The sequence below is a fragment of the Pituophis catenifer genome, unplaced genomic scaffold (assembly GCF_029215685.1).
Source record: "Pituophis catenifer annectens isolate HBS135680 unplaced genomic scaffold, rPitCat1.0.hap2 SCAF_8, whole genome shotgun sequence".
Classification (NCBI taxonomy): Eukaryota; Metazoa; Chordata; class Lepidosauria; order Squamata; family Colubridae; genus Pituophis; species Pituophis catenifer.
In genome coordinates this window covers 37,988,258-38,015,762 of record NW_027256888.1, presented here as the reverse complement: position 1 = coordinate 38,015,762, position 27,505 = coordinate 37,988,258, and the positions used below count along the sequence as shown (strand labels likewise).

Genomic DNA, 27,505 nt, shown 5'->3' with positions numbered 1-27,505 from the left:
TGCTGATATGAGGAAAAAGGTACAAAATTTATTTTGAAAAAAAAAATAGATAACAGAAATCAGTATATTCTTTCATATTTATAATGGTCAGAAGCCCAAAAGCATTTGAAGAGTGCTGAATACCTTGAGGAAATATTAATGAGCTGATGGACATGAAGAATTGTCTTTTCTTCCCTCCCTATTATTTGATTTGTGAAATTAATGTCTTTTAAGGCAAAATATTCTTTTTTACTTAGTTAACCAAGAATGGAAAGAAATTCATAGAATGAATTTGATTTACAAATCTCTGAATAGCTTCCCAAAGGGTCACAAGAAAATGGGAAATTGTAGGCTATCAGTGCAAATATCTGAATTACTGGTAATTTAATTTTTTCCCCTTAAAAATTTATTCAAGTATTATTAACAAACATGAAAATATAGATTTGAAACAAACAAATGACAAATGTAGTTTTCCTGTCATATCATTCAAACCAATCAACCTATGAAGGAACCTATGATGTATTCCTGTACCTAAATACATTATATATAATACTGTCTTTACCAACTAGTTATACTGCTGCACTGATAGGATATAGTGAAAAACGATGCAAGGACAAAAACAATTCACACATCTTTTCATAAAGTCTTCATCATAACTGCTTTTCCCTTACACAATATACCAATCAGAGAAGTTGGATCTAAGATAGAACCACTTAAATCATTTGAAACAAAAAGGTCATGGCTAATGTTTCTCTTTTTCAGTGAGATTGCTTTAAGCACAACCAGGCATGGTTCCAACTTATGGATACAGTAATTCCTTCTTAATACTTAAAACGATAATTGTTACATGATTTTATGTACTACCTTTTCCATAGAAAAATATGTGACATGAATTCAGAATTAACCTGCTAAAGAAAGAAAATGAATGTAAGAAATAAGTTGGAGATGAAACTCTATATGAGTAGTCCTCAACTTATGACCCCAATTGAGCCCAAAATTTGTTAAATGAGACATTTGTTAAGTGAGTTTTGCTCCATTTTATGACTTTTCTTGCCACAGTTGTAAGTGAATCACTTGATAAGTCAGTGACCCAGTTGTTAAGTGAATCGGGATTTTCCATTGACTTTGCTTGTTAGAAGGTTGCAAAAGATGATCACATGACCATAGGACACAGCAACGGTCATAAATATGAACCAGTTGCCAAGCATCTGAATTTTGATCATATGATCACAGGGATGATGCAAAGGTTGTAATTGTGAAAAACAGTCGTAAGTCACATTTTTTCAGTGCCATTGTAACTTTGAATACTCACTGAACTAACTGTTGTAAATTGAGGACTACTTGTATAACATTGTATGCACAATTAAGAAAATACAAGTAAAAGTAGTCCTCGACTTATAACCCATTCATTTAGCAACTGCTCAAATTTATAATGGCACTGAAAAAAGTCTAATAATCGATCAGACAGCCTTATAATCATCACAGTACCCCCACAGTCATGTGATCAGAATTGTTGACTGGCATCTATTCACAACCATTGCAGCATCCTGGGGTCATGTGATTGTCATTTGTGACCTTCCCAGCCAGCTCCCGACAAGCAAAGTCAATGGGAAACTGGATTCGTTGAATGGCTGCCTGCTTTGGTTAACAACTGCATTGATTCACTTAACTGTGGCCCAAAAAGACATAAAATCAGGTGCAAACCACTTAAAAACTGCCTTGCTTTGCAATGGACATTGTGGTCTCAGTCATGGTTGTAAGTCAAGGACTACTTGTAAAAGATTCTGAGAGAAGTCTAATCTTGATGGGATGCAATTAGAAAATAGTTTAATATAATTGATGAAATGACTTCCAGGTAATGTTGTATGAGACAATTACTGCTTATTGAGGAAGATGGGTGGTTCAGAAATGTGAAAAATAAATAAAATGTGCTGATATTTTATTAACCAACTTCTAGAGAACAGATCTGAAACTGAACTTGGCAACAGATTAATTCTGTTATGGCATTATCTGGAAGTTACTTCACCATAAACAGCTTTTAAAACCTATACTATAAATTTAATATATTCTTTTCGGGAGCCGAACTAAGCAGTTAAAAGAAAACTTTCTAAAATAATTTGTATTGAAGAAAAAAAGTCACTCATTAGTTACTGGCATAGTTTTTACATTACTAAAAGCTACTGTTTTATCTTTGGAAAGAGTGGAAATAACACTTGAGCCAAACAACTGAAAGGATTACAAGCAAGTTGCTTAAGATCTACAGACCACACAGAGATACAACATGGGCTCTAACTATACCATGGGTAATTGTTTAATCTTGTTTTTAAATCTCACCAGACATTATTTTTTCATGTGCTGCCATTTTAGTTTTGAGAGCTTTTTTTTAAAAAAAATGAAGATACTGATAGACTGGATAGTGATAAAGAAGCCTATTGTCATAAATTTTCCCTAAATTTTAACACATTTTCACAAGCATATGTTTAAAATGTTGGTTTGTCTCTACAATGAACACTATGGAAGTAATGAGGCAAGGATTTACATTCCAAAGCAAGAACTAAGGCAGAATGTAGACAGAATGTGGGTGATTCACTTATCTTTGTGTTTATGTATAGGTAAGAAAGGGTTCAAAAGCATTTTTTTTGAATATGTGTACATAGATGTGAAATGAATATCAAGTTATAAAACGTGCAAATGTGAATAGGTAAGTAGAGGGATATTAAATGGTGCTGAATACATAAATGTATCCTATTTAATAAAAAACCCCATAAACAAACAGCTTTTTTTTTAGTGAAAAAGCTGTTTGCCAGAAAATCAAGAATGAAAACTTTTCCACATCTGGGGACTCTCAATTAACCTCATTCATATTCTTCAATATTTCAAAAAATGATGTGGAGGTATACCAATAAGTATACTTACTCAAATTAGTCTTTCTTATAGACAGATATTCTAGAAATAACATAGAAGAGTAAAAAAAAACATTTACATTAATTCATTCTTCTCCTGCAGCTTATTGGATGTTTGACAAGCAAAATGTGAGGTTTGTTTTAGGCAAATTAACTATTAGGTATCACATAATTGTTTGGTTAGAAAATGGTAAGAAAAAGTGTCAGGAAACAGAAGTCAAATGGAATCACATAACTCTAAAATGAAACTAATGAGACTTGAAGGGATCAGAATGAACTATAGAAAGGTTAAGACAATAACTGAGTATTGATAAATACTTAGGAGTTGATAAAGTTGAAACTTTTTAACCAGCACGCTGATAAGACCAATACAAATTATGTATTATTGTTTTTATTGTTATTTTAATGACTTAAAATATATATTTCAACTATTTGTATGCAAAGATCCTTACACTTAAATGGTACTTTACCTGTGTCTCAGGAATAATAGGGCTGTCTTCGGGGGAGATCCTGAACAAGGTAGATAAAGGTGATGACACAATTACGGGATTTGGTTTCACAAATCCACTCAGATCACAGCTAGGAATGTCATTCTCCTCCTTCTTCATGACAAGGGTGTCCATGACATAGAAGACATTCCATGGAATCCAGACTGTATGGTACTGAGTAAGGAATGGTGATCGTTCAAACATTAAAGTTAATGATGCACCACCATTTGCCACCAAGTCAAACCTAGGTAAACCAGATAATTATTTAGTAATACATCTTAAATTTATAGCTTTCCAACTGATATATACAATTAAGATTTAATGATAATAACTCCTTTAAGTTAAGCACAACTCTTTGTGACTTCAGGAACATATTTATGTAGTTTTCTTAGCACTGGTATGATACTTGATGCAAACCAGGTTTTTTTGCTCCCAATGTAGCTGATAAATTTGATTTATTTTATTTTGTTTCCATTTCTATACCGCCCTTCTCCAAATAGGACTCAGGGTGGTGAACAGCCAAAGTAAAAAACAGAACATACAAAATTTAAAAACAGTTTAAAATAATTAAATATTTTGGCCGTAAATTAAAACAACCCAATTTAAAATCAATTTAAAATTTAACTCAAGCCAGCCCAGCTAGTTGAAATAAATAGGTTTTCAGGGCCCGACGAAAAATCCGGAGGTCTGTTATTGTACGTATCTCTGGGGAGAGGTGGTTCCAGAGGGTGGGCGCCGTCACAGAGAAGGCTCTCCCCCTGGGGGTCGCCAACCGACATTGTCTGGCGGACGGCACCCTGAGGAGGCCCACTCTGTGCGAGCGTACTGGCCGGTGGGAGCTATTTGTGGCAGAAGGCGGTCTCGTAAGTACCCCGGCTCTAAGTCATGGAGCACTTTAAAGGTGGTCACCAACACCTTGAAGCGCACCCGGAAGACCACCGGAAGCCAGTGCAGCTCGCACAGGAAAGGTGTCACATGGGAGTGCCTCGTCGCCCCCATAATCCCCCGCGCGGCCGCGTTCTGGACCAGCTGGAGCCTCCGGGTGCACCCCAGGGGGAGCCCCATGTAGAGAGCGTTGCAGTAGTCCAGGCGGGAAGTGATGAGTGCCTGAGTGACTGTGCGTAGGGAGTCCCGATCTAGAAAGGGGCGCAACTGGCGTATCAGGCGAACCTGATAAAAAGCCCCCCTGGCCACGGCCGTCAAATGATCTTCTAAAGACAGCCGTGCATCCACGAGGACGCCCAAGTTACGAGCCCTCTCTGTAGGGGCGAGTGATTCACCCCCAATAGCCAGCGATGGCGTCAGCTGGCTATATCGGGACGCTGGAAGCCACAGCCACTCGGTCTTGGAGGGGTTGAGTCGGAGCCTGTTTCTCCCCATCCAGGCCCGCACAGCCTCCAGGCACTGGGACATCACTTCAAGGGCATCGTTGGGGTGGCCTGGGGTGGAGATGTACAGCTGGGTGTCATCAGCGTACTGATGGAACTCCACCCCGAAGCCACGGATGATCTCACCCAGCGGCTTTACATAAATGTTGAACAGGAGGGGCGAGAGGACCGACCCTTGTGGCACCCCACAAGCAAGGTGCCTCGGGGTCGACCGCTGCCCCCCTGTCAACACAGATTGCGACCGGTCAGAGAGGTAGGAGAACCACCGCAGAACAGTGCTCCCCACCCCCAACCCCGCCAACCGGTGCAACATGATACCATGGTCGATGGTATCAAAAGCCGCTGAGAGGTCTAACAGGACCAGGATAGAGGAACAACCCCTATCCCGAGCCCTCCAGAGATCATCCACCAATGCGACCAATGCCGTTTCCATGCTGTGCCCAGGCCGGAAGCCGGACTGGAGCGGGTCTAGATAGACAGCTTCATCCAGGTACCGGGGAAGCTGTTGCGCTACCACACTCTCAACAACCTTTGCAACGAAGCGAAGGTTGGAGACTGGATGATAGTTAGCCAAAACAGCCGGATCCAGAGAGGGCTTCTTGAGGAGGGGCCTCACAACCGCTTCTTTCAAAGTAGCCGGCAGGATCCCCTCACTCAAAGAAGAGTTAACAATCTTCTGGAGCCAGCCTCGTGTCACCTCCCGAGAAGCCAGTACCAACCAGGAGGGACACGGGTCCAATAAACATGTGGTCGCGTTCAGCCGTCCCAGGACCCTGTCCATGTCCTCGGGAGCCACAGGATCGAACTCCCCCCAGATAACACTCTCAAGACCTGCCTCAGTCATCCCGTCCAGACATACCAAGTCAGAGGCCAGCCCTTCCCGAATCTGAGCGATTTTGTCATACAGATACTGCACAAAGTCCTCAGCTCGGCCCTGCAAGGGGTCATCCCGCACTTCCAGGTGGAGGAGGGAGCGGGTCACCCTAAACAGGGCGGCCGGGCGATTATCTGATGACGCGATAAGAGCGGCAAAATAGCTAATTTCGCCGCTTTTATCGCCACTAGGTAGGTCTTAATATGAGACCTCACCAGTGTTCGGTCGGATTCAGAGCAGCTGGTCCTCCAACTACTCTCCAGGCGTCTTTTCCGGCGCTTCATTTCCCTAAGCTCTTCGGAAAACCAAGGAGCTAGGTGAGTTTGGTGCCGGGTCAGAGGCCGCAAAGGCACCACACGGTCCAAGGCCCCGGCAGCCGCACTATCCCAGGCGGCCACCAGGTCCTCAGCCGAGTCATGAGCCAGAGTCTCAGGAAATGGCCCAAGCTCCATCTGGAACCGATCAGGGTCCATCAGGCGTCTGGGGCGGAACCACCTGGTCGGTCCCGCCTCCCTGCGGTGGGGTGCAGCGGTTAGAAAGTCCAGTCGAAGGAGCGAGTGGTCAGACCATGACAAGGGTTCGATGACTATATTCCCTGTATCAAGGCCACTCGACCACTGACCAGAGACAAAAACTAAGTCCAGAGTGTGTCCACCCGTGTGAGTAGGGTCATGAATTAACTGAGTAAGGTCCATGGCCACCATGGAAGCCATGAACTCTCGAGCCATCTCAGATGTTTCGCTGACAGATGGCAGGTTGAAATCTCCCATGACTAGAAGTCTGGGGGTACCAACCGCCACCTCAGCTATGACGTTGAGCAGCTCGAGCAGGGCCGTTGCCACACGGCAGGGAGCCAGGTACGTGATCAACAAGCCCATCTGTACTCCACGACCCCACTTCACAAAAAGGGACTCACATCCGGCTATCTGTGGAACAGTGGTCTCCCTCGGATCAAGATTTTCCTTTATAATAACTGCCACCCCCCTGCCCCTGCCCTGAACTCTCGGCTGATGGAATGCTCAGAAACCTGGTGGGCACATATTCACGAGGGGAACCCCCCCTCATGGCCTAACCAGGTCTCCGTAATACCTGCCAGGTCCGCTCCCCCCTCCTGAATAAGATTGCAAATGAGGGGGGCTTTATTTACCACGGACCTGGTATTGCACAACAGCAGCCGAAGGCTCGGGCCCTGAGAGTCTGAACAGTCTGGGGTGCGAGAAGGGCTATGGGGACCGGGGTGCGCCACCGCTCGAAGATAGCGAGTGCGCGCCCCCACCACATGATGCGGCCCCCTGCTCCCGCCATATCTGCCCCTCCCACTCAACACATTGATAGAGAAGCCCTCGACAGAATGGACTCTGATGTCCCCCTTACCCCCGGAATCCGCACCCTCCGTGGCCCCACTGACAGCTGGGTCGGACCCCTCCCCCCGTGGGTTAACCCCCAAACCCACACAACCCTCCTGCCCCTTAAAATCCCTTAAAAATCTATCAAAGTTTCCCTAAAAAAACCCTCAATCCCCTTTTTGCGGCATGCCACCTCTCGGGGTGCCAAAGCCCATCATAAAGGTAGGCCCTTGATAAAGTGGAGGGACACACCTGCGGGAGGGGGGAGTCTCGCAGAATAAGAAGTTCTGTTGGCGAATACATCTAATCAATCAATTAATTAATTATTCAGGGGGAAGTCCACGCCCTGGGGGTAATCAAGATAGTCCAAAGTCTGGGGAGGGATATTCAATCAATTCCAAGTCAATAAATTCAATAAATTCCACTGCTCTCTCACAGCAGTGGATGGAGTCTTAAGCCGCTTCGAGGCCAGGTGTTGACACCAGCTGCCCTCTCACGAAAGCTGGGAAGGGCCAGAAACCGCAGTCATCGTCCGGCTCCATGCAAGGCTTGAAATCTGGAATATCTCGCTCTACAATTGGGGGGCATTAATAACAGCCACCAATCTACAGGTCCGTGGGCCAAGAGAAGCCTCCGATGGTTCTGGCGGCTGCACCTTAGGCAAATCAGGAAGCGAATCAGGAGGCTATAGATGTCCATGGAAGGCAAATATCATCATATTGTTCAGAGGAACCTCCAGATGATACGTGGCCTCACAGAGGCTAACAGACCACATGGGGCATAAGAGCTTGGCCCGAGGTCTTTTCCGACCGTCAGAACCAGCAATGTTTCTAGCTCACCCCCATCCACATAAGGGGGGGGGAACCTCTGGAAGGACCAGGAAGAGGCCCCCTCCAGGTAAGCCTCCCATCTAAGTTGTAATAATAGTTCCAAGGAACTAACATTAATAGTACATCGTGGTCAGAGGCTCCTCGCTCTCCCTAAGCAGGTTCCTCCTCCTTTTCGCCCCCTCTGGTGTCGTCCCTCACAGCCGCTCGTCCCAGTATTTAAGCAAGTGCCAGCCCCGACGATCCCAGTTCTCCGAAAAACGTCTCCATCCATCACTGGGAAGCCCCTGCCATCCCCTTGGAGCTCCAGGGAGAGACTGTATCGCTGATGCCGCCACCGCCCACTCCACCAGTCCGGCAGCCGCGGGGAGACGCCGAAGCCGCTCTCCCTGCTCGTAAAGCCGCAGCGCAGCCGCCTCCGTCTCCTCCCGGCCATCGCGTCCTGGAGAGCTGCCAGCTCTCAAAAAGATAACACCCGATTGGTGGGAAGCTCCCCTCGCCAGACATGGGGCAAAATTAGCTGGTCCGGCCCCCGAAAATCCCCCAAAAGCTGGGGAATCTCCCCCAGGTATCGCCGCCGCTCAGCTGGGAGCGGCCATCTTGGACATGCGCAGAGGAGGGATCCTCCTGGTGGTCATTTATCAAAGTCCAACCAGTTTCAACCTTATGATAGTTAGCTATCCTACAACCTATTGGTGCAATGATTCTAATATATAGGTAGAAGAATGAAAACTGCCATATTTCAAGTGCATGAAAAAAAACTTACATTCCATCTTGACGAGTGATTGTATAACCAAAGTCAGGATAATGTAAAAAGGAGACATTAACTCCAATTAGTGGTGTTCCATCTGCTGTTAATACTTGACCCCTTATAACAGATGCAAGACTGTGGAGAAAGGCACAAATTTAGATCATTCAGAAATCTTACAAATTAGACTTTGTCCAACAATAAATATTAAATTATATTAGTTTCACAGCATTATATGCAATTTAATTTCAACTTCATTTCGAATTCTTATTTACTTACAGTGACTCTTTTTGTTACACTTTAATATATGTGAACATGCAATATCTGAATACCAAAAAGTTGCATCAAGTCAATACAGCTGTGCCCACTATATTTTGTTGCTAAAGGTCCTTTTCAGATCCAGTATATTTCTTTCTATGAAAATGTTATTGGCTATGCAGTAATTTATAATGCAATCCTATGTATGATTACTACATTTAATTCATTGAATTTGAAATGTTAATTCCATGTTGAATGTATTTAGAATTTGAGCTTTAGCATTTTCAACTGTGGCATCTTCCTTTCTAACTGCAAAGTACAATCATTTGTTAGATTTCATTCAATCAGAAAATCAACACCTCAAAATCAATAGCCAATAGGAAAAGTTCAAGAAGCAATGCACCCTACATAAATGACATGATTTTTTTCATTCTTCAAATACTACTGAGCTATTAAATAAAAATGTTACTAATTCTATAAATTTCAATTTGTGGTACATATGGACATACGTATGCATGCATTTTTTTTCAATTTATATAATATGCTACAACAGGAGAACACTATTGTAAATGTCTACTACTGTGTACAATTCCCTGATTTCAAATACAAGGCTTTCTGAATTGCAACTAAAGCATTCTGAGTCATTGGATAAAATGAATAAATTAGTAATATGTTTTAAAATCAGGACCTAACTTTTGCACTTTTGCAAAGAAAAGTGTTTTGCTAGTTTGTTTTTAGACAAGCTCTTTAGGCAAGAAATTTTGCATCTTTGGAAGATGCAAAATACAAAATTTATGTGAGCAGTGCTAACTCAAATCAGTTGGGTAAGTAAGATTTGCAGAACCCTAATGTCCTACTAGAACATAGACACCCCAAACAAGAAAAGGTGTGTAAATGGACTGAAGCCTTATATATAATAGCCACAAAGTTCAACTTCAAAGTTTGAAGGTTTCCGACTATCCTGGGGAAAAAAATAGAGCATCAGAAATGTAAAAAAAGTCCTTAAGACATTACTTTTTATTTAATACAGCAATGATACAGTCACCTCTTATTGAACGGGCTTTCCCCAGGAATAACATGCGTGCTTTCTGGTCCTATAAGAAAACTGATCCGATCATAAAAGGATTTAGCAGCTTGCTGAGATGGTGATTGCTGACTTTGGCTAATAATATCTTGTGGGTCAGGCAATCCTCGACAGTAAGGCTGGTTTTGGCAGGAACTCTGCAAACAGCAGTCAGGATCCATGCAGTCAACTAATCCATCTACAGACAAAAAAGTCAAAAGAAAAACAACAATACTTATTAGTATTTTTTTTCTAATGAGCAATTACATGATTAATGTATTGTATGTAATATAAAATAAAATTAGAAGTTTAGCTTCTTAAAAAGAGTAGAGAGCTCAGATTAGGTAAAGAATTTATCACCTTCTTCTAGTGATCCTAGAAAAAGAGATGTGGAGTCTCTGTTTCACAAAGAAAAGACTGGAAAAACACCAGGCCCAGACAGAGTAATTCCTTCTTTCTTGAAAGTCTGTGCTAATCAACTGGCCCTCATCTTCACCCGCATCTTTAATAAACTAAAATAACTAAATAAAATAAAAATAAATGGAGATGTGTTATGCCCCTTCTTGCTTCAAACGCTCTACTATCATCTGCTGGCCAAGAAGCCCTTCATCAAGGAGCTGAATGACTACAGATTGGTTGCTCTGGCATCAATAGTTATGAAAACTTTTGAAAGGATTAGTGTTGGCCCACCTGAAAATCATTATGTATCCACTGCTAGACTCCTTGCAATTTGCCTACTGTGCAAAGAGATTGGTGGATGATGCTGTCAACATTGCCCTGCACTACATCTTGAATTCTCAAGGACCTATGCACGGGTCCTTTTTGTAGACTTCAGCTTGGCATTCAATACCATCATGAACCAGAAAGAGGGCTGACAAAATATTTACAAACCTGTCATATCATGGACTGTTTCAATTCCTCCTCTCAGGATTACCGCTATAGGGCACTGCATGCAAAATAACTACACACGGGGGCAGTTTTCTCCCTTGTGCCATCACTGTACTGAACGCCTAATTTGCACAGCATTGTGTTATGTCAAAAGATATTTACCCATGTGGTAGGGCTGTATAACTATTATCCTTTTCATCTTTCCTATTATCTTCTACTATTGGTATTTTAGGATTATGTTACTTTGTGTGGCCAATCACATTTGGCCAATGAAGAATATTCTATTCCATTCCATTCCATTCTTATTTCACTCCACTCCACTCCACTCCACTCCACTCCACTCCACTCCACTCCACTCCACTCCATTCCTGTACTAAAGAAGTACAAGTAATTGGGAAGTAATGTTGCAACTCTTTCTCCTTCCTTCCCCCCATCTCTCTGTGTTTATGTGTGCTCTCTATATGTTCATGTGCATGTGTATGTGAGCGCAGACCCGCACACACATATTAAATAAGCTAAAATCCCTAAACAGAATTATAACCTTCTCCAGAAATTTCGATTGTTAGTAAAAATCCACCTTAGTGGCAACAGTTCACTGGCAATTCTTGCTCTGAGATGCTCTCAAAGAAACAATCACATTTCTGATTGGATGAATGAAACACAGGCAAACTAAGAACATAAGAAATACCTGCACCTCTCGCTATTCATAGAATGTGTGTGTGTGTGTGTGTGTGTGTGTGTGTGTGTGTCTTTCTCCCATTCAATCCTGTCCAATTGTTTGTGACTTCCTGACAATTCCCTGCAGTTTTCTTATCCAGGTTTTACAAAAGAAATTTGACACTGTCTCCATCAGAGGACTGAGAGAAAGGGAGTAGCCCAGGGTCACCCAGGTGGCTTGGTATCCAACGTGGGACTAGAACTCATAGTCTCCTGGCTTCTAGCCTGGTGCCTTAATTACTACACCATAGTTCTCTATGTTAATATATACAGCATCAATAAGATGCAGAAGCCTTTTCAGACACACCACTACTGGAAGAATTTAGATTATGTCATATAAGGAAGAAGGGAAATACATGTTATTAATAATATACTCTTTCTTGATCCACATATCACTGAAGAAACAAATTTTACATTAGGAATTCGGAACAATACATGAAGATCTCTACAGGGAATATGACTCAAGAGCCACACAGATTCTTCTGAAGAAGAATGTTCAAATGTTTCTGAGGAGAGAATGCTGAAGTATTGTTTAAGAGAGTAAGTCATATACTGTAGCAAAATAATGACTTCAAAATAATTCAGTATATGTTTTTAAGATTTATTTATTTATTATTTATTTATTAATTCAATTTATATGCTGCCTTTCTCTGGAGACTCAGGGCGGCATATATTTCATAATAACCAAATAAAGAGCAGAGATCATTACAGAATGAATGACATTTTTTAAAAAAAACTCTTGAGCAATGTCACCATCTATTTATTAAAGGTGGACAGCAGTCAAGATTTCTTCAAAATCCAGTTATATGATTAAATAAAAATATTGATATTTAGAAACAAAGAAAGCTCTCATATATTGAATCAAAGTTGAATTGACCTAGTCCAGTCATGTCTACACTGATGGGAAAGAGCTCCTCAGAGGTTTAGAAAAGGGCATCTTTCTCCACTGATCAATTAACCCAAGATTTAATTCCTGTATGCAAGTTATGTGCTCCATCAGCAAAGTATGTCTCAAATCCCAAATGTATATTTAGAAATATTGGCAAAATTTTATCTTAAAGTATGAGCTGTGTGACTAAACCGCTCCATATTACTAGAAAAAAAAAAGATTTTTGGTATTTAAAAGAGATGTGACTATGCTACATAAGTAATATGACCATAATTTGTTGAGAATGATTTAAAATGTCCAGAACATTGATGGATATTTAGTAGTTGGCATGAAATTTGATGGACAATTAGTAGCTGGCATGTAGCCCTCAAATCCATCTTTCTTTCTTTCTTTCTTTCTTTCTTTCTTTCTTTCTTTCTTTCTTTCTTTCTTTCTTTCTTTCTTATTTAAATAGTATGCAATTTTTTAGAACAAGAATTTTTCAGTATAACATTTTCAAGATGCATTTTTCTGCTAATTTTCAGCAAGAATAAGATAAAAGCAATGAATGCTATTGCATTAGCTTAATACACTGAAATATTTATGAAACACAATGTTCAAAACCCACAAAAATTCCTGCCATAAAACCACAATCTTGCCCAATTGTGTGATGTTATTGCTTTTCTTGTTATGGCCTTTAGTCATCAAAACCTTATCCTTAAATATTCAGCCAGTGGCTAAAGACATTTACTACTCAAGATTAAAAATGTAGCAGAACCTGCTTTTTAAAGTTCCTAGGTATTAACTAAGTTAAATGGCAACAATGAAAACATGCTAAATTAACCTGCTCTTAAAGACATTATGTAAAAGATCAATTGTAGTATTGCTGTGTTCATTCATAATGCTAAAAATAATATTTTAATCAGCTTTTTGAATAAACTGAAATCGCTTAATTTACACAACCCTGTAACAGGTGTTTTCACAGAAGTAACTCCCCACTATCACTTTATGACTTAAAATTCATTGTGAAGCACTATGAAAATATCTACATTTCTCTATTTGTTTCAAGCAGCTTGTTAAAACCCCCAAATTGCATTTGATTTAGTTTCTTATGTTAAAAAAATAGTCTGGATGATATTTTTTATTTTCAATGAAAAACACAGAGTGCATGATGATTTGGAAAAAAAACCCACTTCTGAAACTGCAATCTCAGTTCTTTAAAATAATGACAAGTGAGAACAAAAAGTTTCTCCTTACATTTAAAAGGATACTTATCTGAGAACAAGAAAGCTAGCTCTATAAAATTTAACCACACGATTAATAATACATGCAAATTATTACATGCCTATTGATATATCCCTAAAAATGAATCAGATGTACCCAGATAAAAAGACTGATGGACTCAGTTACAGTGCCAATGTGTGTACTGTTGAAAGCCTGAAGAACCAGATTAGGGACAGATTGTCATCTGTCAATATATGTATATGATTACTAAGAGATGACAGCACTTGGATAGCATGTAATCAATCAATCGATCAGGTACAGTATACTTTATATTCAGTAAATTATCATTTATATACTTCAGTTTGAACCTCCATCTATACAAAATCTTTAAACTTATTTTTTTAGGACTGAAAATATAATACTGTTTTTAAAAGATGCACTGCAATGTAATGTTGATAACATTAACTCCACGGGAGATTTGACCAGAAGCATTGCGGCGAGACAGTTGGGGATTAGCAGACTCTGATGAGCCTTGTGAAATCCCGGGCAGACGAACCGCTGCCGAGGGGTCTTCAGACCAGACCCCCTCCTGTAGGGAAGAAGGAGAGGCACCTTGGGAGACCAAGAGGAACAGGCAAGTTCCTCGGAGGTCAGAGGAAACTCTCCCTGACTTGGCAGCGGGGGGGGCGGCGGCCATTGCGACCACCAGTAAGCTGGGACAACCGGACTAAGCATTATGCAGGAGCGGCAAATTGAGCAGAACATTGATGCCAGGTGAGTGACAACTGGCTCATAAGCAGAAAAAAAAAAGAGGACTTTTAAATTAGTTATAATTGTCCCAGCAGAATAACAGTGGCTAGTGGGCGTGGGGAAAAGTCTAGAAGAAGAAGATTAAAGCGGAAGCTGTAAAGTGACAAAACCCGATCAGAAAATTGTGGGTTTTTTTGGATACAAGTACTTGGTGAACTTTAAAAAATTAGAAGAATCAAGAACCCAAAAAGAAATTGAAAAGATCAATTTCAAAAGGAAAAGATCAAAAGGAAAAAAGGGGTGGAATAGAAATAATAAAAATATGAATGATTACACTGGGATTAATAATGAAAGAACAAAAAAGAGAAAGGGATAGAGAATAATGGGAAATACAGGGCACAAGATAAGAGTGCAGGAATAAAAAATGCAAATAAAAAGATGGGAGAAGAAAAAGAAGAAAAAGAAAAAAATGGAAGAAAGGGAAAAAGAAAGATATAAACATGGTGTAGGCACTTAGAATTAAAATGAATTGATGTAAAAGTTATAGATATAAATGAATGTTACTTAGAAATGAGAATAAGTTGTGACAGATGGAGTATCTATGAAATTGTGAATTAAAAAATGAATTGCTAAGTAATTGTAATTAGGGAAATTATAACAATTGGAATACTTTTAAGATAAGAGATAAGAATATAAATATTTGATGAAGTAATTAAAAATTGAATTTAAGATCTATGAAAATGTAAATTAAAAAAGGAACTGATAAAAAATTGTGATATATAGAAGGTATTGAATGGTAATAATGAATTAATTAAGTTAATATGAAGTAATGATAACATGTATGGATGTTTAAGAATTGAAACAAGATTCAGAAATATAAATAAACTTAATACATAAGATTGTAATAGTTGGAACATCTGAGTTAAGATTTATGTTTAATTGGTTTTGTGATCAGAATAAGGGAATTTAAGGAAATAATTTGGAATTGTATTATGTTGTGAGAATTTAAACTTAGGGTTCAAACTTAGGGGAGAAAAAGAAAAACTGAATTATACCAGGATTAGAGGTTAGAATGAAGGGTAATATTGGTTTATTAAAACTAGAAAGAAAGAAATACTATGGTAAAAAACGAATATATAAAATTATGTTAAAGATGAACAAAAATTTGTATAAATTTATGACCGGGCCTATATTCTGTTGCATTGTATGTTTGTTTGTGTGTTTTTTTTAAAAAAAACTTTTATTAAAAAAAAAACATTAACTTCATTGAAAATTCTCGAAAAATATTTATGAACAGAAGTTACAGAAACTTTGCCAACACATGCTCATTAATTTTTCCATTATGTACTGAATCTAATATTGTATAAATGTGCATTTGCTCAGGCATGGTGATGTTTGTCATTCTTTTTCCTAACAGAATCAGAAGTGGAGAAACCTTGGAGGTCTTCTAAGGCAACTCCTTTAAACAGGAATCTTCAAACTGGCTCAGATTAATGGTTGTTCAACCATGACTTGAAAACTAACAGTAATGAAGACTCCAAATCAGGAGGCGGGCCATTTTGCTATTTATTTATGGTTAGGAAATTCTTATTTTATCCTTGGGAGGTATGAAGCATAAATCAATACCATGTTTCCTGTGATAGCACTTCAAGTACCGTGTTTCTTCGAAAATATGATAGTGTCTTATTTTCTATTGACCCCTGAAAAAACGGCTAGGCCTTCTTTTCGAGGGGTGTCCTAATTTTCCCCCCATGTACCTCGCCTGGCCGCTTCTTTGGGGGCTGAAAAGAGCGAGCTATGCATCTCGGCTGGCCGCTGGGCTGCTCCTTTCGCAGCCAAAAAGAGCGAGCGATGCATCTCACCTGGCTGCCAGGCTGCTTCTTTTGCGGCCGAAAGGAGCGACCCACTTGCCATGTACCAGTAGGAAGCGGGGGAACCGAACTGGGCAAAGTATGTGGCAGTTCAAGCGATCAAATGTCTTTCTCTGTGTGTGAGAGAGACAGAGAGAAAGAGAAACAGCAGAGGTGAACTGGGTAAGGGGACCAAGCTCCCCTGCCCAGAAACAACGTGCAGCCTCTCACAGAAACAAGAATTGTGGGCAATTCTGGAAGATTGTGGGAAACAATTGTGCCTGCAATTCTCATTATTGTGAGAGGCTGCATGTTGCAAAGAAGAACGAAGCGAGGCGGTGGGGGGCGGGAGGACAAAGCAAGACAGATGGTTCACAAGATCTTTTTTTTTTCTGTGAAAAGTTGGAAGGTCTGAACTATTTTTTTTTAACCATAGTCCCAGAGACTACTTTTCTTGCCCTGCAAGTGCAGCAGAGAATGGAACTGGAAAGTAGGTTAGTGAAGGGATGTGGCTGCCCTGGGGAGGGTGGTGGGTTGAGAGATCTCTGGTTTTTTTTGAGTGTGAGTGTGAGTGTGTGTGTGTGAGTGTGAGTGAGAGAGAGAAAGAGAGATAGCACATTTCTGCCAGCCTTGGTATAACTCTTGAAGGTTGGATCAGATCTCTCTCTCTCTGCTGCACCACCGGCAGCAATGGAAGGCAGAAGCATGGGAGGGCGGGGCTGAGAGGCGATCCCAACTGCCTAGCTCAGTGGGTCTCAACCTTCCTAATGCTGCGACCCTTTAACACAGTTCCTCATGTTGTGGTGACCCCCAACCATAAAATTATTCCTAAGACCATTGAAAATATGTGTTTTCCGATGGTCTTAGGCGACCCCTGTGAAAGGGTTGTTCGACCCCCAAATGGGTCCCGACCCACAGGTTGAGAACCACTGGCCTAGCTCATGGGAGGCTTGCTGGAAGCTTGTGTTGCAGCACCAGCAACAGGCAGAGGTAGGGGGAAGGCAGGGGATCCAGATGCCTTGTGCTGGTGTTTCTTTCGAGTGGCCGCAGACAAACTGAGAGACAATGGGATGGAATGGGCAGCGAGTTTGGATCGCCTCTGCCTCCCCCATGCCTCTGCTTCAGTGCAGAATGACTTTTGCCCATCTCTTTCCGGATGCGGCGCTTCTGCCTGTTGGGTTCGGCTGTTCCTGAAGCTGGCTGTTCCTAAAGCTGGCAGCTCCACAACCAGCTGCTTTGTTTTTTCCCCTCTGGGTGCGTGGTGGCACCAGCAGCAGGTGGAGGCAGAAGCATTTGGGAGGCAGAGGTGATCCTAATGCACTAGACCCTTCGTTGCACTGTCTCTTGGCTTGCTGGCGGCTGCACTTAACAAGCACCAGCATGGGGTGTCTGGATTGCCTGCCTCCCCCATGCTGGTGCCGGTGCGCAAGCCTCCTGCAAGCTTCCCCAAAAAAGGAAAAAAGCAAAGCAACTGGCCGCAGAGCTGCTGGCTTCGGGGAAGCAGCCCAACAAGCAGAAGCATTTTACCTACAAAAAGGGAAGGGCAAAAGCAGTATTTGCACTGCCCCAGGGGTTAGTGGGCTGCAGCTGCTGCTGGACAGTTGCCCCCCTGCGCCGCCACTTGTGCTGGCCATGCCCATCCCTCTGGGCTTATTTTCAGGGTAGGGGTAATATTAGGCCCACCCCGAAAAAATTAAAGTTGGGCTTATTACTGGGGTGGGTCATGTTTTCGGAGAAACACGGTATTTAGTGTTTAAATGACATTTAGTCATTTAAACGTCTCTTCTTTGGGATAAACATACCATTTCACCTTCCTTTTTCCAACATATCTGTTCCTGTAGTTTCACCAGATTTTGACATTATGTAAGAGGCAACAGTCCTCCATTAACTAATGGAGAATTTCAATAAATGGCAAAGGACTACCGGATTCTATGCTATCTAAATAATATATAAATTATTTTATTTTAAAATATAATTGCCACATGTCTCAATGCAGTTAGTATCATATATTCAAATAGAAGAGAATATATGAAGCTCACAATATAACTGTAGTGTCCTTGGTGTGTTTTCTATGAGCTTGGTTGGCTAAGAAATAAAAACAAAAGCAATAACAAAAATAAAAAAAATTAAGAAGTAAAGAAAAAGAACACATCCTCTCCAGCAGCTAACATCTAAATAGGCAGGAATAACACCAGACAAACAATCAAGCACAAAACAATTCCCTAATCAGGGAACTACAAAAGAGAAAATCAATTCCATGCCAACATTGGCAGGACTAGATACTGTATAAAAACAGGGAGCAAAGTCCACAATCACTCACACTTGTTATCTACAGTAGTTAGATAATGAAATGTCTGTAAGCAAACAACCAAACTCAGACAGCATTAAGGATTCCACATAAATGTATATTAGTCTACACATCTATTTTGTATTGTTATTACTAAACTAACTATGTATGTATATTTAGGGCATCCCATAGTCATACAGTGGATACAGAAAGTCTATATATCCTGGACCAAGATAATTTGAGAAAAATGAAAGAGGGGAGTATTCTTGTTTTTTCCTTTCTGCCTTCTTGATCCGACAAGGCTGGAGAGTTCCAAGATAGGACAGGTAGACCTTGACTTATGACCATTCATTCAGTGACCATTTGAAATTATGACAGCTCTGAACGAAGGGGGCTTATAATCCTTACTCAAAGTTACAGTTGCTGCAATGTCCCCACAATCATGTGAACAAAATTTGGGCATTTGGCAATCCACCACACTTATGACTGACCCACAGGGACACTTCATTTCCCCCCCCCCCGGCTATCTCCCCTCTTATCCTGTTAGGCTTTCTCAGGACTTGAGCCTGCTTCCAATCCTGCTGGGTCCTTCCCACTCTTCTAGGTCTTATCTGTTCCCACTCCCGTCACCATACAGTCACTTCCTTTTTAGTACTGCAGTAGCCAATCTGCCACATGGCCTATAAACATAATGGTGGCTGCATGGCGCCTTTCTGGAAGCAGGCCCCATTTTGATGAATTGTGGCTGCATCTGCTTCTGGGAGGGGCTTGCACTGGGAAATAAGCAGGCCGTTCCACTCCTTGGCCTCCCTACACAATGGAAGCCAGTGGCTCTGTCCCTCTTTGTGTAGGAAGACTGTGTGGCAAGAAGGTATCTAAAGCACTGAAAAGATAAGTGATTGATTGATGACAGAGGTGAGGAAGAGGATGTGGGAAGCAGGCATTGGGTCTGTGGGGACCCAGTTGTGTGGAAAAGAAAGTCCAAGCCTATGGAGACCCAGTTGGGTAGGGAAGTAAGCCTAAGGTCTGTGGCAGTGGTGAAATCTAAAATTTGATATTACCGGTTCTGTGGGTGTGGCTTGGTGGGGGGTGGTGGTAATGTGACTGGATGGGCGTGGCCATTTTTTTTTTTTTTACTTTTGAAACCATTTTTTCTACAACCTCTTCGGCAAAGAGGTTGTAATAAAATGCTTTCAAAAGGCTCTGACGATCCCAGCTGAGTTGCCTGATTGTCAGAGGGTTTTTTAAAAACCCTCTGCCGATCAGGCAACTCAGCTGGGATCGTCAGAGCTTGGACCGTCAGAGGCATTTAAAAGAAAAAACCTTTTTTTCTTTTAAATGGTTCTGACGATCCAAGCTGAGTTGCCTTGATCGGCAGAGGGTTTTTAAGCCTCTGATGATCGCACGGCTCAGCTGGGCATGGGGGGGGGCGGGGATTTTTGCTACCGGTTCTCCGAACCACCCGCCTCCATCACTACCACATCGGGCGATCCAGTCCGAACCGGGAGCATTTCACCCCTGGTCTGTGGGGACCACAAACAATGGGAACAGCAGCATGAGGTGCCTCAGGGGGTAGGGAAGGCCTTGGAATATTTGGAACAGGCCATGCGTGAGCTGGGGAGTACAGACCTGGGCCTGCGCTAGTCTTCCCACAGTCTCTTCCACCCCAAAGACATCTTGCACTCCCCTAATAATCCGCATGGTCATTTAATGACCGCACTGAGGAAAAATGGAATGGGGTTATTAAGTAATCATGTGAGCATCTTGCTTAATGACTATTATGACTTGTGACCATAATGGGCATGCTTCCTTACAGTAACAGATCAAGGACTACCTGTATGTCTTATTTTTGAAGGATAATCCCTAGAACAGATGTAATTCATTGAAGTCACAGCTGGACTGGCCTTCCTCACAGCACCAAGTCAGGAAATTAGTGGCAGAGGATTTGGGAAATGGACCACTGGCACCATCAGCTTTCACCCCCTCTAAGGCCAGAACCATTTGACTTTGTAGAAGAATGCTAACAGGCTCTCTGAATATTTCTGGCCATGTCCTTAGAGTTAGAGTTGGCTGAGAAACAAGTAGACCATTAGTGTGCTGCTAGAGGTGAACTCTAGTTTACCACATCTATCACAAAAGTTATTCAATATGAGTGGATTTGCTTGTATCTTGTCTTCAAGAAAGGAAGAGATAGGTAATAAAGAAGGGAAAAAATAATAAGGAAAGATGAAAGAAAATGAAAGAACTTTGTTGGAACTCATAGGCTTGCATAATCTAGAGCACAGAAGGCTAAGACTACAGTTCCTATAGTTATCACTAACAACTAAACCAGCATCAGGTTCAATCTAAGCCTGGCCTCAAAATAAGAGAAGGAAATATGTACAATAAATTGTTCTGTTTTTGCTGTGAAAAACATGTTCTTTTTATCTGTTTTTACCTAAATTTGGTATCTGGCATATTGATTCTTAAGATGCACAGTGGGATAAACTTAAATTTGTCTTTTTGAAACTGAAGACAACATTTATATTATTTATCAAAATAAAAGCTAACATTTAATATTTTACCTTTGCTACTGGAGAAAAAGCAAATATAAATCTAGAATGTGGATTGTGATAACAAAATTGTGTGAAACTGACATCTTCTGAACTAATCAATTGTAGATACATTTTTGTAGGGCTCTCTTCTCATATTTATCAGGAAATGAATCTCCTTTTCACCAGACAAAATACAGAACCATGCCGTTTTGCTGTTTCTTATATTTTTATGAAGTTTATCAGTTGTTTGCCGAAGCGAGCAATGGAGAGTTATGAATATGGTTTCCTCTAAATAAAAAAAAAAATCTGTCTATATATTTTATATGCCTAGTACTTTTTCCAAATTTTATATTGCCACTGTGTTAAAAAAAACAAACAAAGGTGAAATGCTTCTACCGGTAGAAATATTACAGCTCCTTTGTAGTCAGAACCAACAATGGATTCTTATTCCATTTTTTAATTAAAAAATTCTGAATAAAAAAAGAAATCAAACAAAAACTTTAAAATGTTCACATCTATTAAATTATGATTATTATATACAGTTAATTGCAACTGAAAGGGTTTATGAGAATCATCTTGAGCAATTATCCCCATTTAGAATATATTCACTTCTTGAATATTTTTAATGTCTTTGATCTTATAGTTCAGAATATACCTGGAAACTGTTCAGAGAAAAAGTACAGAATAGTCAGGAGCTATCTGAAACCTTTCAAATAAGAAAAGGATAAAAATAACCCCCATAAAAGAAGATAACTAAAAACAATGGTTATTATTATTAAATCTTAAGCAGCCTAAATAATATTAACAACATTTACATACATATATATTGCTGGAAAGCAGTGAAAGGATTAGATGACATGTATCACATTGTGAGTGTCCTTGCCATTATCTATAGCTTCAATTAAAGCAAACAAATAAATACACAAACTTGCCTCTGCCTGTCAAGAGTTCTCCTAATTCTTTCATTTGTATGTATTATATCAGCATTTGATTTGCTGTAGATTTGCTGTGATTTGACACTTACCAAACCAGAACTACCTGGGTCTTATTTTATTGGTAAAGTAATTTTTCTTTTTATTTATTATTAAATTTATATGCTGCTCATCTCACAGTTTGAGGCTTATTTTAATCAGGACTCTGGTATATTTTTATTCCTTAAATTAGTAGTTGACAAGATAAAAATTAAAGGGAGAGGTCCTATTATTTTGCACTGATCTTGGGTTTACTCAGTACAGATAAGGTTTATTCATAGTTGTACAATAGGATATGGGAATTCAAGTTTTTTATTTTGATTTTAGAAACTCAGATGGTGAAGAATAAGAAAAAATGTAATGGTCATTCTATTTTATTTGTTCTATTTTCATTTTCAAACATGCTACGATAGATCTCTAGTTGCTTTAGCACTGGAGAAGCTTGGTAGGACTAAAATAAACTGGCTAGCACACACTACAGTTGAAATACATGATAAATACATGTGTGTTTTGTTTTGCTTTAAACTGCATCCTAGTCCCATCACTTTTCAATAGAAAAAGCTACTTAAGAGTCTGTGATCTCACTTGTCAAATCTGTCTTACAGTTTAGTATGAGAAAGTTTAAAATGTGAAGAAGTAAAATAACAGTTCGGCATTTTATGATATATCTGTGACAATAACAACACTGCCATTCTACAGGTTTTATTTCCCACCCTATTTTCCAACATGGCTACATTTTTTCTTTCTGCATCTTTTAAGATGGAACATACTACACCACCCATCTCATGTAGGTGACTCTAATTTTCCTACTGGGTTTTTTTTTCACCTGTCAGTTTAGGAACATTTAACTGAGTAAACAGTGATAAATTTGTGTAGATCACTGGCTAAGATTTTTTTTTTATAAGAAGGTGAATTTTACATTTTGAGGGGGGAATTTTGAATTCAGTAGGGTAGATTTTGTAATGTCTATCAATGTAATTCAACAATTTGGTAATATCTTTTGCAGAAGTATTATATACCTAGAGACAAAGGAGGAATTAAAGTAATAGATTTTTATTTAATTCCTTGTACACACATAATGACACTCAGCAGGATCATTTACATGAATACTAAATTACACCTACCGATATTGCTGGGCAGAATGGTGTTTCTGCATAATAAGGAAAATCAATGTCCATACTATTTCATTATTATAGAAATTAAAATTTATTATGCTAATAAATGGCATAATCTATTGTTTTCTTATAATAATTTTCAATTCTTAACCTCAAGATTTTACACAATTTTAAGTAACATTAGAAATCAGTATCATGGCAGATGATTAAAACTGTTATGCTCTGAAATCAGAGTTTTACTATGTAGTTAATTCAATCTAACATTAAACTGTCATCCTTAAGAGATATGTTACTTTCCTAATAGTTTTGTGTATTAGATACTTTTGTTATTATAGAGATTGCATCTATATTTATATTTTCACTTATATTTAGATTCTGACTGTAGAGCATGATGGTCCAACTACATTTAATGTTCCATAGTTTTCCATTGTTGCTGAATGTGTAGATAGGCTAGAACTTAAAATTACTCACATCCTAAATGCAGAACAACTAAAAATTGCTACAAAATAATTGGAATATATATATGGTCTAGGTCTGAATAAAGTCACATAGGCATTTCACCTTGTCTTAGGCAATTAAATAAAATATAAAGATATGACAAAATGGTTAACTAGAAATGTATCTCAGCATCCTCTTAAACATGCAAGGTGAAAATGTAACTATAATGTTTAAGAAACAGAGGACAGGCAAGAAAAGACTGGCATACTGAGAAAAGCAATTTGAAAAACCAGGAAAGGAAGTTATGATATGGCCCATATGAAAGGGAAAGAGAAATAAAGATTTGAATGTAATTTGGGAAACATAATACTTTTGCTTCTGTCAAGAATATGAAAGTTGGGAGGATTCAAAATGGGTAACGAAGACCTCAATTTTAAACAAATTGGTGGAAATGTTGAAAAATATAATTAATACACAGTTATAGGTAGTCTTTGACTTAGAATGGCAATTGAGACTGGAATTTATGTTGCTAAGTGATGTGGTTGGAATCAATGATAATAAGTTGAGGATAGCCTGTATGTAGTATTAGGGATGACACTATTGCTGATAAAAGGCAGTTAAAAAAGAAAAGCTTTTATGAAGCTATTTCTCAGCATATTCCTGTAACTTTTTCAAAACTTAATCTGAAAATGGATTTCATAACCATTTTTGTTGGTATGCATTTTATGATAAAGTTCATTGGATTATTGTATTTGCTCTTTGATAGATATACTACCAGTTATAATCTAATGTTCACTAATGGGTTTTGATGTACACATTTTGCTTGCTGTAACCAGCACTTAAGGATTTGATAGCATACAAAATGAAGGCAATAAATGTTGAAGCACATTTCTACATGTACCTCATCCCAGGTAGTAAAAGCTCTGTATCAGTCTCACAGCAGTATTTTGTTCACCTGATTAAGAAGCCAATAATTTTACATTTTTTAGCAGTGCAAGAATTTTGCTCTACACCTCCTACCTCCTTCATTGTCCTTGCTGTCAGTACATAAAGTTTCCATGGCGACATCACATCCTGCTCCCCTCCATCCAGGCTGACAAACACAATGCCAGCCATTTTGGTCAAGAGTACATCTTCCATTACTATTACACAGGCCAGGGCATCCCTCTGTTAAAACAGGCAAAAAGGATACTCCATGTGATTTAAATATTGCAAAAATATTTCAATCTAATTAAAATACAAACAGGGGACACTTACTGGGAACAGGCCTTCAGAACAGCACAAATACTGTAATTGCACATGGAGAGTAACAGCAACATTAACTAGGATTCTTATTCTTAACTAAGTGGCATCTTTGATTTGTCTGACACTTTGAGACACCACTTACCTGTGCAGGCAGGAAATATATCTAAGAAACCACTAAATACCTGCGGGCCAGACAAAATCATATTTTCATTTTCTTTAGTGAAACAGCAGGCAACAGCATCACAGCATACAACATAGCCTCAAGATAAAACAATAGTGCTTCTATTTTTAAGAATAATGATTTGATATATTTGTATCACAAGTTACTTATGTAGATTTTGTTAAGCTCCTTGTTTTAAAGAAGTATTTTTAAAATTCAAAGGAAGGTATGTTCCTTAGTACTCAATAAAAGAGAATGTTAATTTCATCTGGTCTCAGAGTTGCCGTATATTCATGTGAAATTACAGTGCTTTAAATAATTGCACAAAGTATATGTCAATTTTATGACTATACTTTATGCCAAAAATACATTCCTTTCCACAGAATAAGCAAAGCTTAGGAAATAGTGAAGCAGCTTAGCATCTAGTCTAACAAACATTAGGATTCAGGCTGCATACGGATGGGACAGGACCAACAAGATTTCCAACTAAATGTAATAGCTGTGCGTATTTGAGTATTTAGGACGGACAAAATGAAATACCATAAGGACCACAATAAAACATTGATAGACTGAACAAAAACACGGTAGTGACGTGCTTCAAGACAGAGCGGAGAGTGATTATAATTTTTTTTGTGACAATCTCCCTAAGGCTTTTGTTCTGTTACCTTTATATCCTATCTTGTCTGCTTTTATGGCCAAGGAGGGAAAATTTGGGAAACAATTAAAATTATTTAATATATCCAAGATCTATTTTTTAAATCTAACATTACATCAAAAACAGTATTTGTCAATTCATATTGATGAAAACCTGGCATGCAGCCAACATGACCTGTATGAGAATGATGACAGTTTATATAAATATAGATGTGTAAAATTCTAGTATTCCTTATCTATGAGTGTTGTAAGACATTCACATAAGCAAATAAAGCAGAATTATAATCACTAACTACCAATAAGATTTTAGGACTTAATTTTTACTCCACACACATTAATATGTAAGATGTGCCATTTTTTTCTGACTTTATCTCTGGGTTCTAGAAAAGGATTCTTTCCAGAAGATTGATAATATTAATGAAAGAATCTGTTCCTATGTCTTAGACTAAAATAATTATAACTGTATGCCTTTATTTATCTATATTAGTACAAATTAAACAATAATTTCATTGAAATAGCATATAGTAACATCTCATGACCAGGTATGGTGAAATTATTGTTATGGATGTCATGTAATCCTACCTGGCTGAGATTATATTTGGCCTGCTTTTTCTTTAGCATTTTTTGCCACGTGCACATTTTAACTATACACACAGAGGATATATTTTAGTTTTGAAATATTTTTTTCCACTTGATTACTACATAGGATATACAGCTTTATCTGTCCTATCATCAAGGTATTGCAGACAATTTGATGCAATTAACAATAATTCTACGAAAGCCTGGATATTGCCATACTCTAATGAAAAAGCACAAATAAGGAATAGAAGAAAGGCAATCTGGAAAAAAGGGGAGCACTGATGATAATAAAAATAAATAAATTAAATAGCCAGACTTCTACCAAAAACTGAAGATATGGAAATATTTGCTGTTTAGTGGCTTTCAACTTTGCAAGTAAAATAGATTTAATATATTGCACAGATTTTCTTACAATTTTTCTTTGAAGTAATAAAAGTTTAGTGCTTAATTTTAGTGGATAGTATTCAAAAAATATGTCAAGATATTTGAATGCAGAATTCAGAGTTCAAGCATTAAATGTCTCCACTTTTCCTTCATATCAGACCTGAACTCCTGTTTCTATTATAAATTTCCAGGTCAGGGGGGCTTCTCATATTTTTTCATACATGAATAATTGAACGTCTGTTCCAACAACAGAGTTGGGACACTTAAAGACACCACAAACAACAAATACTTGTAATCTTCAGCATCTGAGAACATCAAAGTGAATCTATTTATACACATATTGTGAAATTTAACAAACTGCTTAGTAAAAATGTTAACAGATAACAACAACATTAAGTCTTCTCTTATCCAAGTCATATGGAAAGTAACACAAATGAAATCTGTAATTCAATGAGTATGAATATGTTGCACTTGCCAAGTCTAATGGAATGACCACTATAATATACACAAAGATATATGAAGGCATGTAGAGATACATGGAACCATGTCATGTAAGAGCAAATATACAGTACCTTTAACTATTTTATCCAAATAGTGAGCTTGAGAATTAAAAAGAAAAAGAACAGACATTTAAGAACAATAATAAAGGATGAAATTTTTCAGAATTCAGAAATAGAAAAAGTAGAGATTTACTGAAAAGAGTTGTCCTTCATTTCAGAATAGTATACTTCTTACTGTAAATAATCATATAAACATTCAGCAATTAAAATCTATGTCTAGATTTCAAATATATTGGTTTATACCTTTTTATAGCTACATCCATTGAAAAGCATGAACAATTTTAATTGTAGTGCACTTATATGGTTTGTGACTTTTGTTGCCAAGACCAACTGAAAACCAGTATTTCACAGAATTGTACAGTTCTGATATAAAATACTTAATAGACCAGGAAAAGTTTGGTATACGT

At 38.9% G+C, this 27,505-nt stretch overlaps 1 protein-coding gene across 3 annotated transcripts in view; it reads right to left on the bottom strand.

Annotated features, from left to right (window-relative positions):
- LOC139320510 (teneurin-3) overlaps positions 1 to 27,505 on the bottom strand; it is a 163,824-nt gene that overhangs the window by 57,065 nt on the left and 79,254 nt on the right. For 2 of the 3 annotated variants that reach the window (XM_070948859.1, XM_070948860.1), the window contains exons 9-12: positions 24,537 to 24,683; positions 9,857 to 10,073; positions 8,572 to 8,691; positions 3,353 to 3,614 (exon numbers count right to left, since the gene is read on the bottom strand). In XM_070948859.1, the coding sequence (XP_070804960.1) occupies positions 3,353 to 3,614; positions 8,572 to 8,691; positions 9,857 to 10,073; positions 24,537 to 24,683 (746 nt within the window). Of the gene's footprint in view, positions 1 to 3,352; positions 3,615 to 8,571; positions 8,692 to 9,856; positions 10,074 to 24,536; positions 24,684 to 25,586; positions 25,608 to 27,110; positions 27,138 to 27,505 lie in introns of all 3 variants that reach the window. The other variant, XM_070948858.1, reaches the window with a different exon arrangement.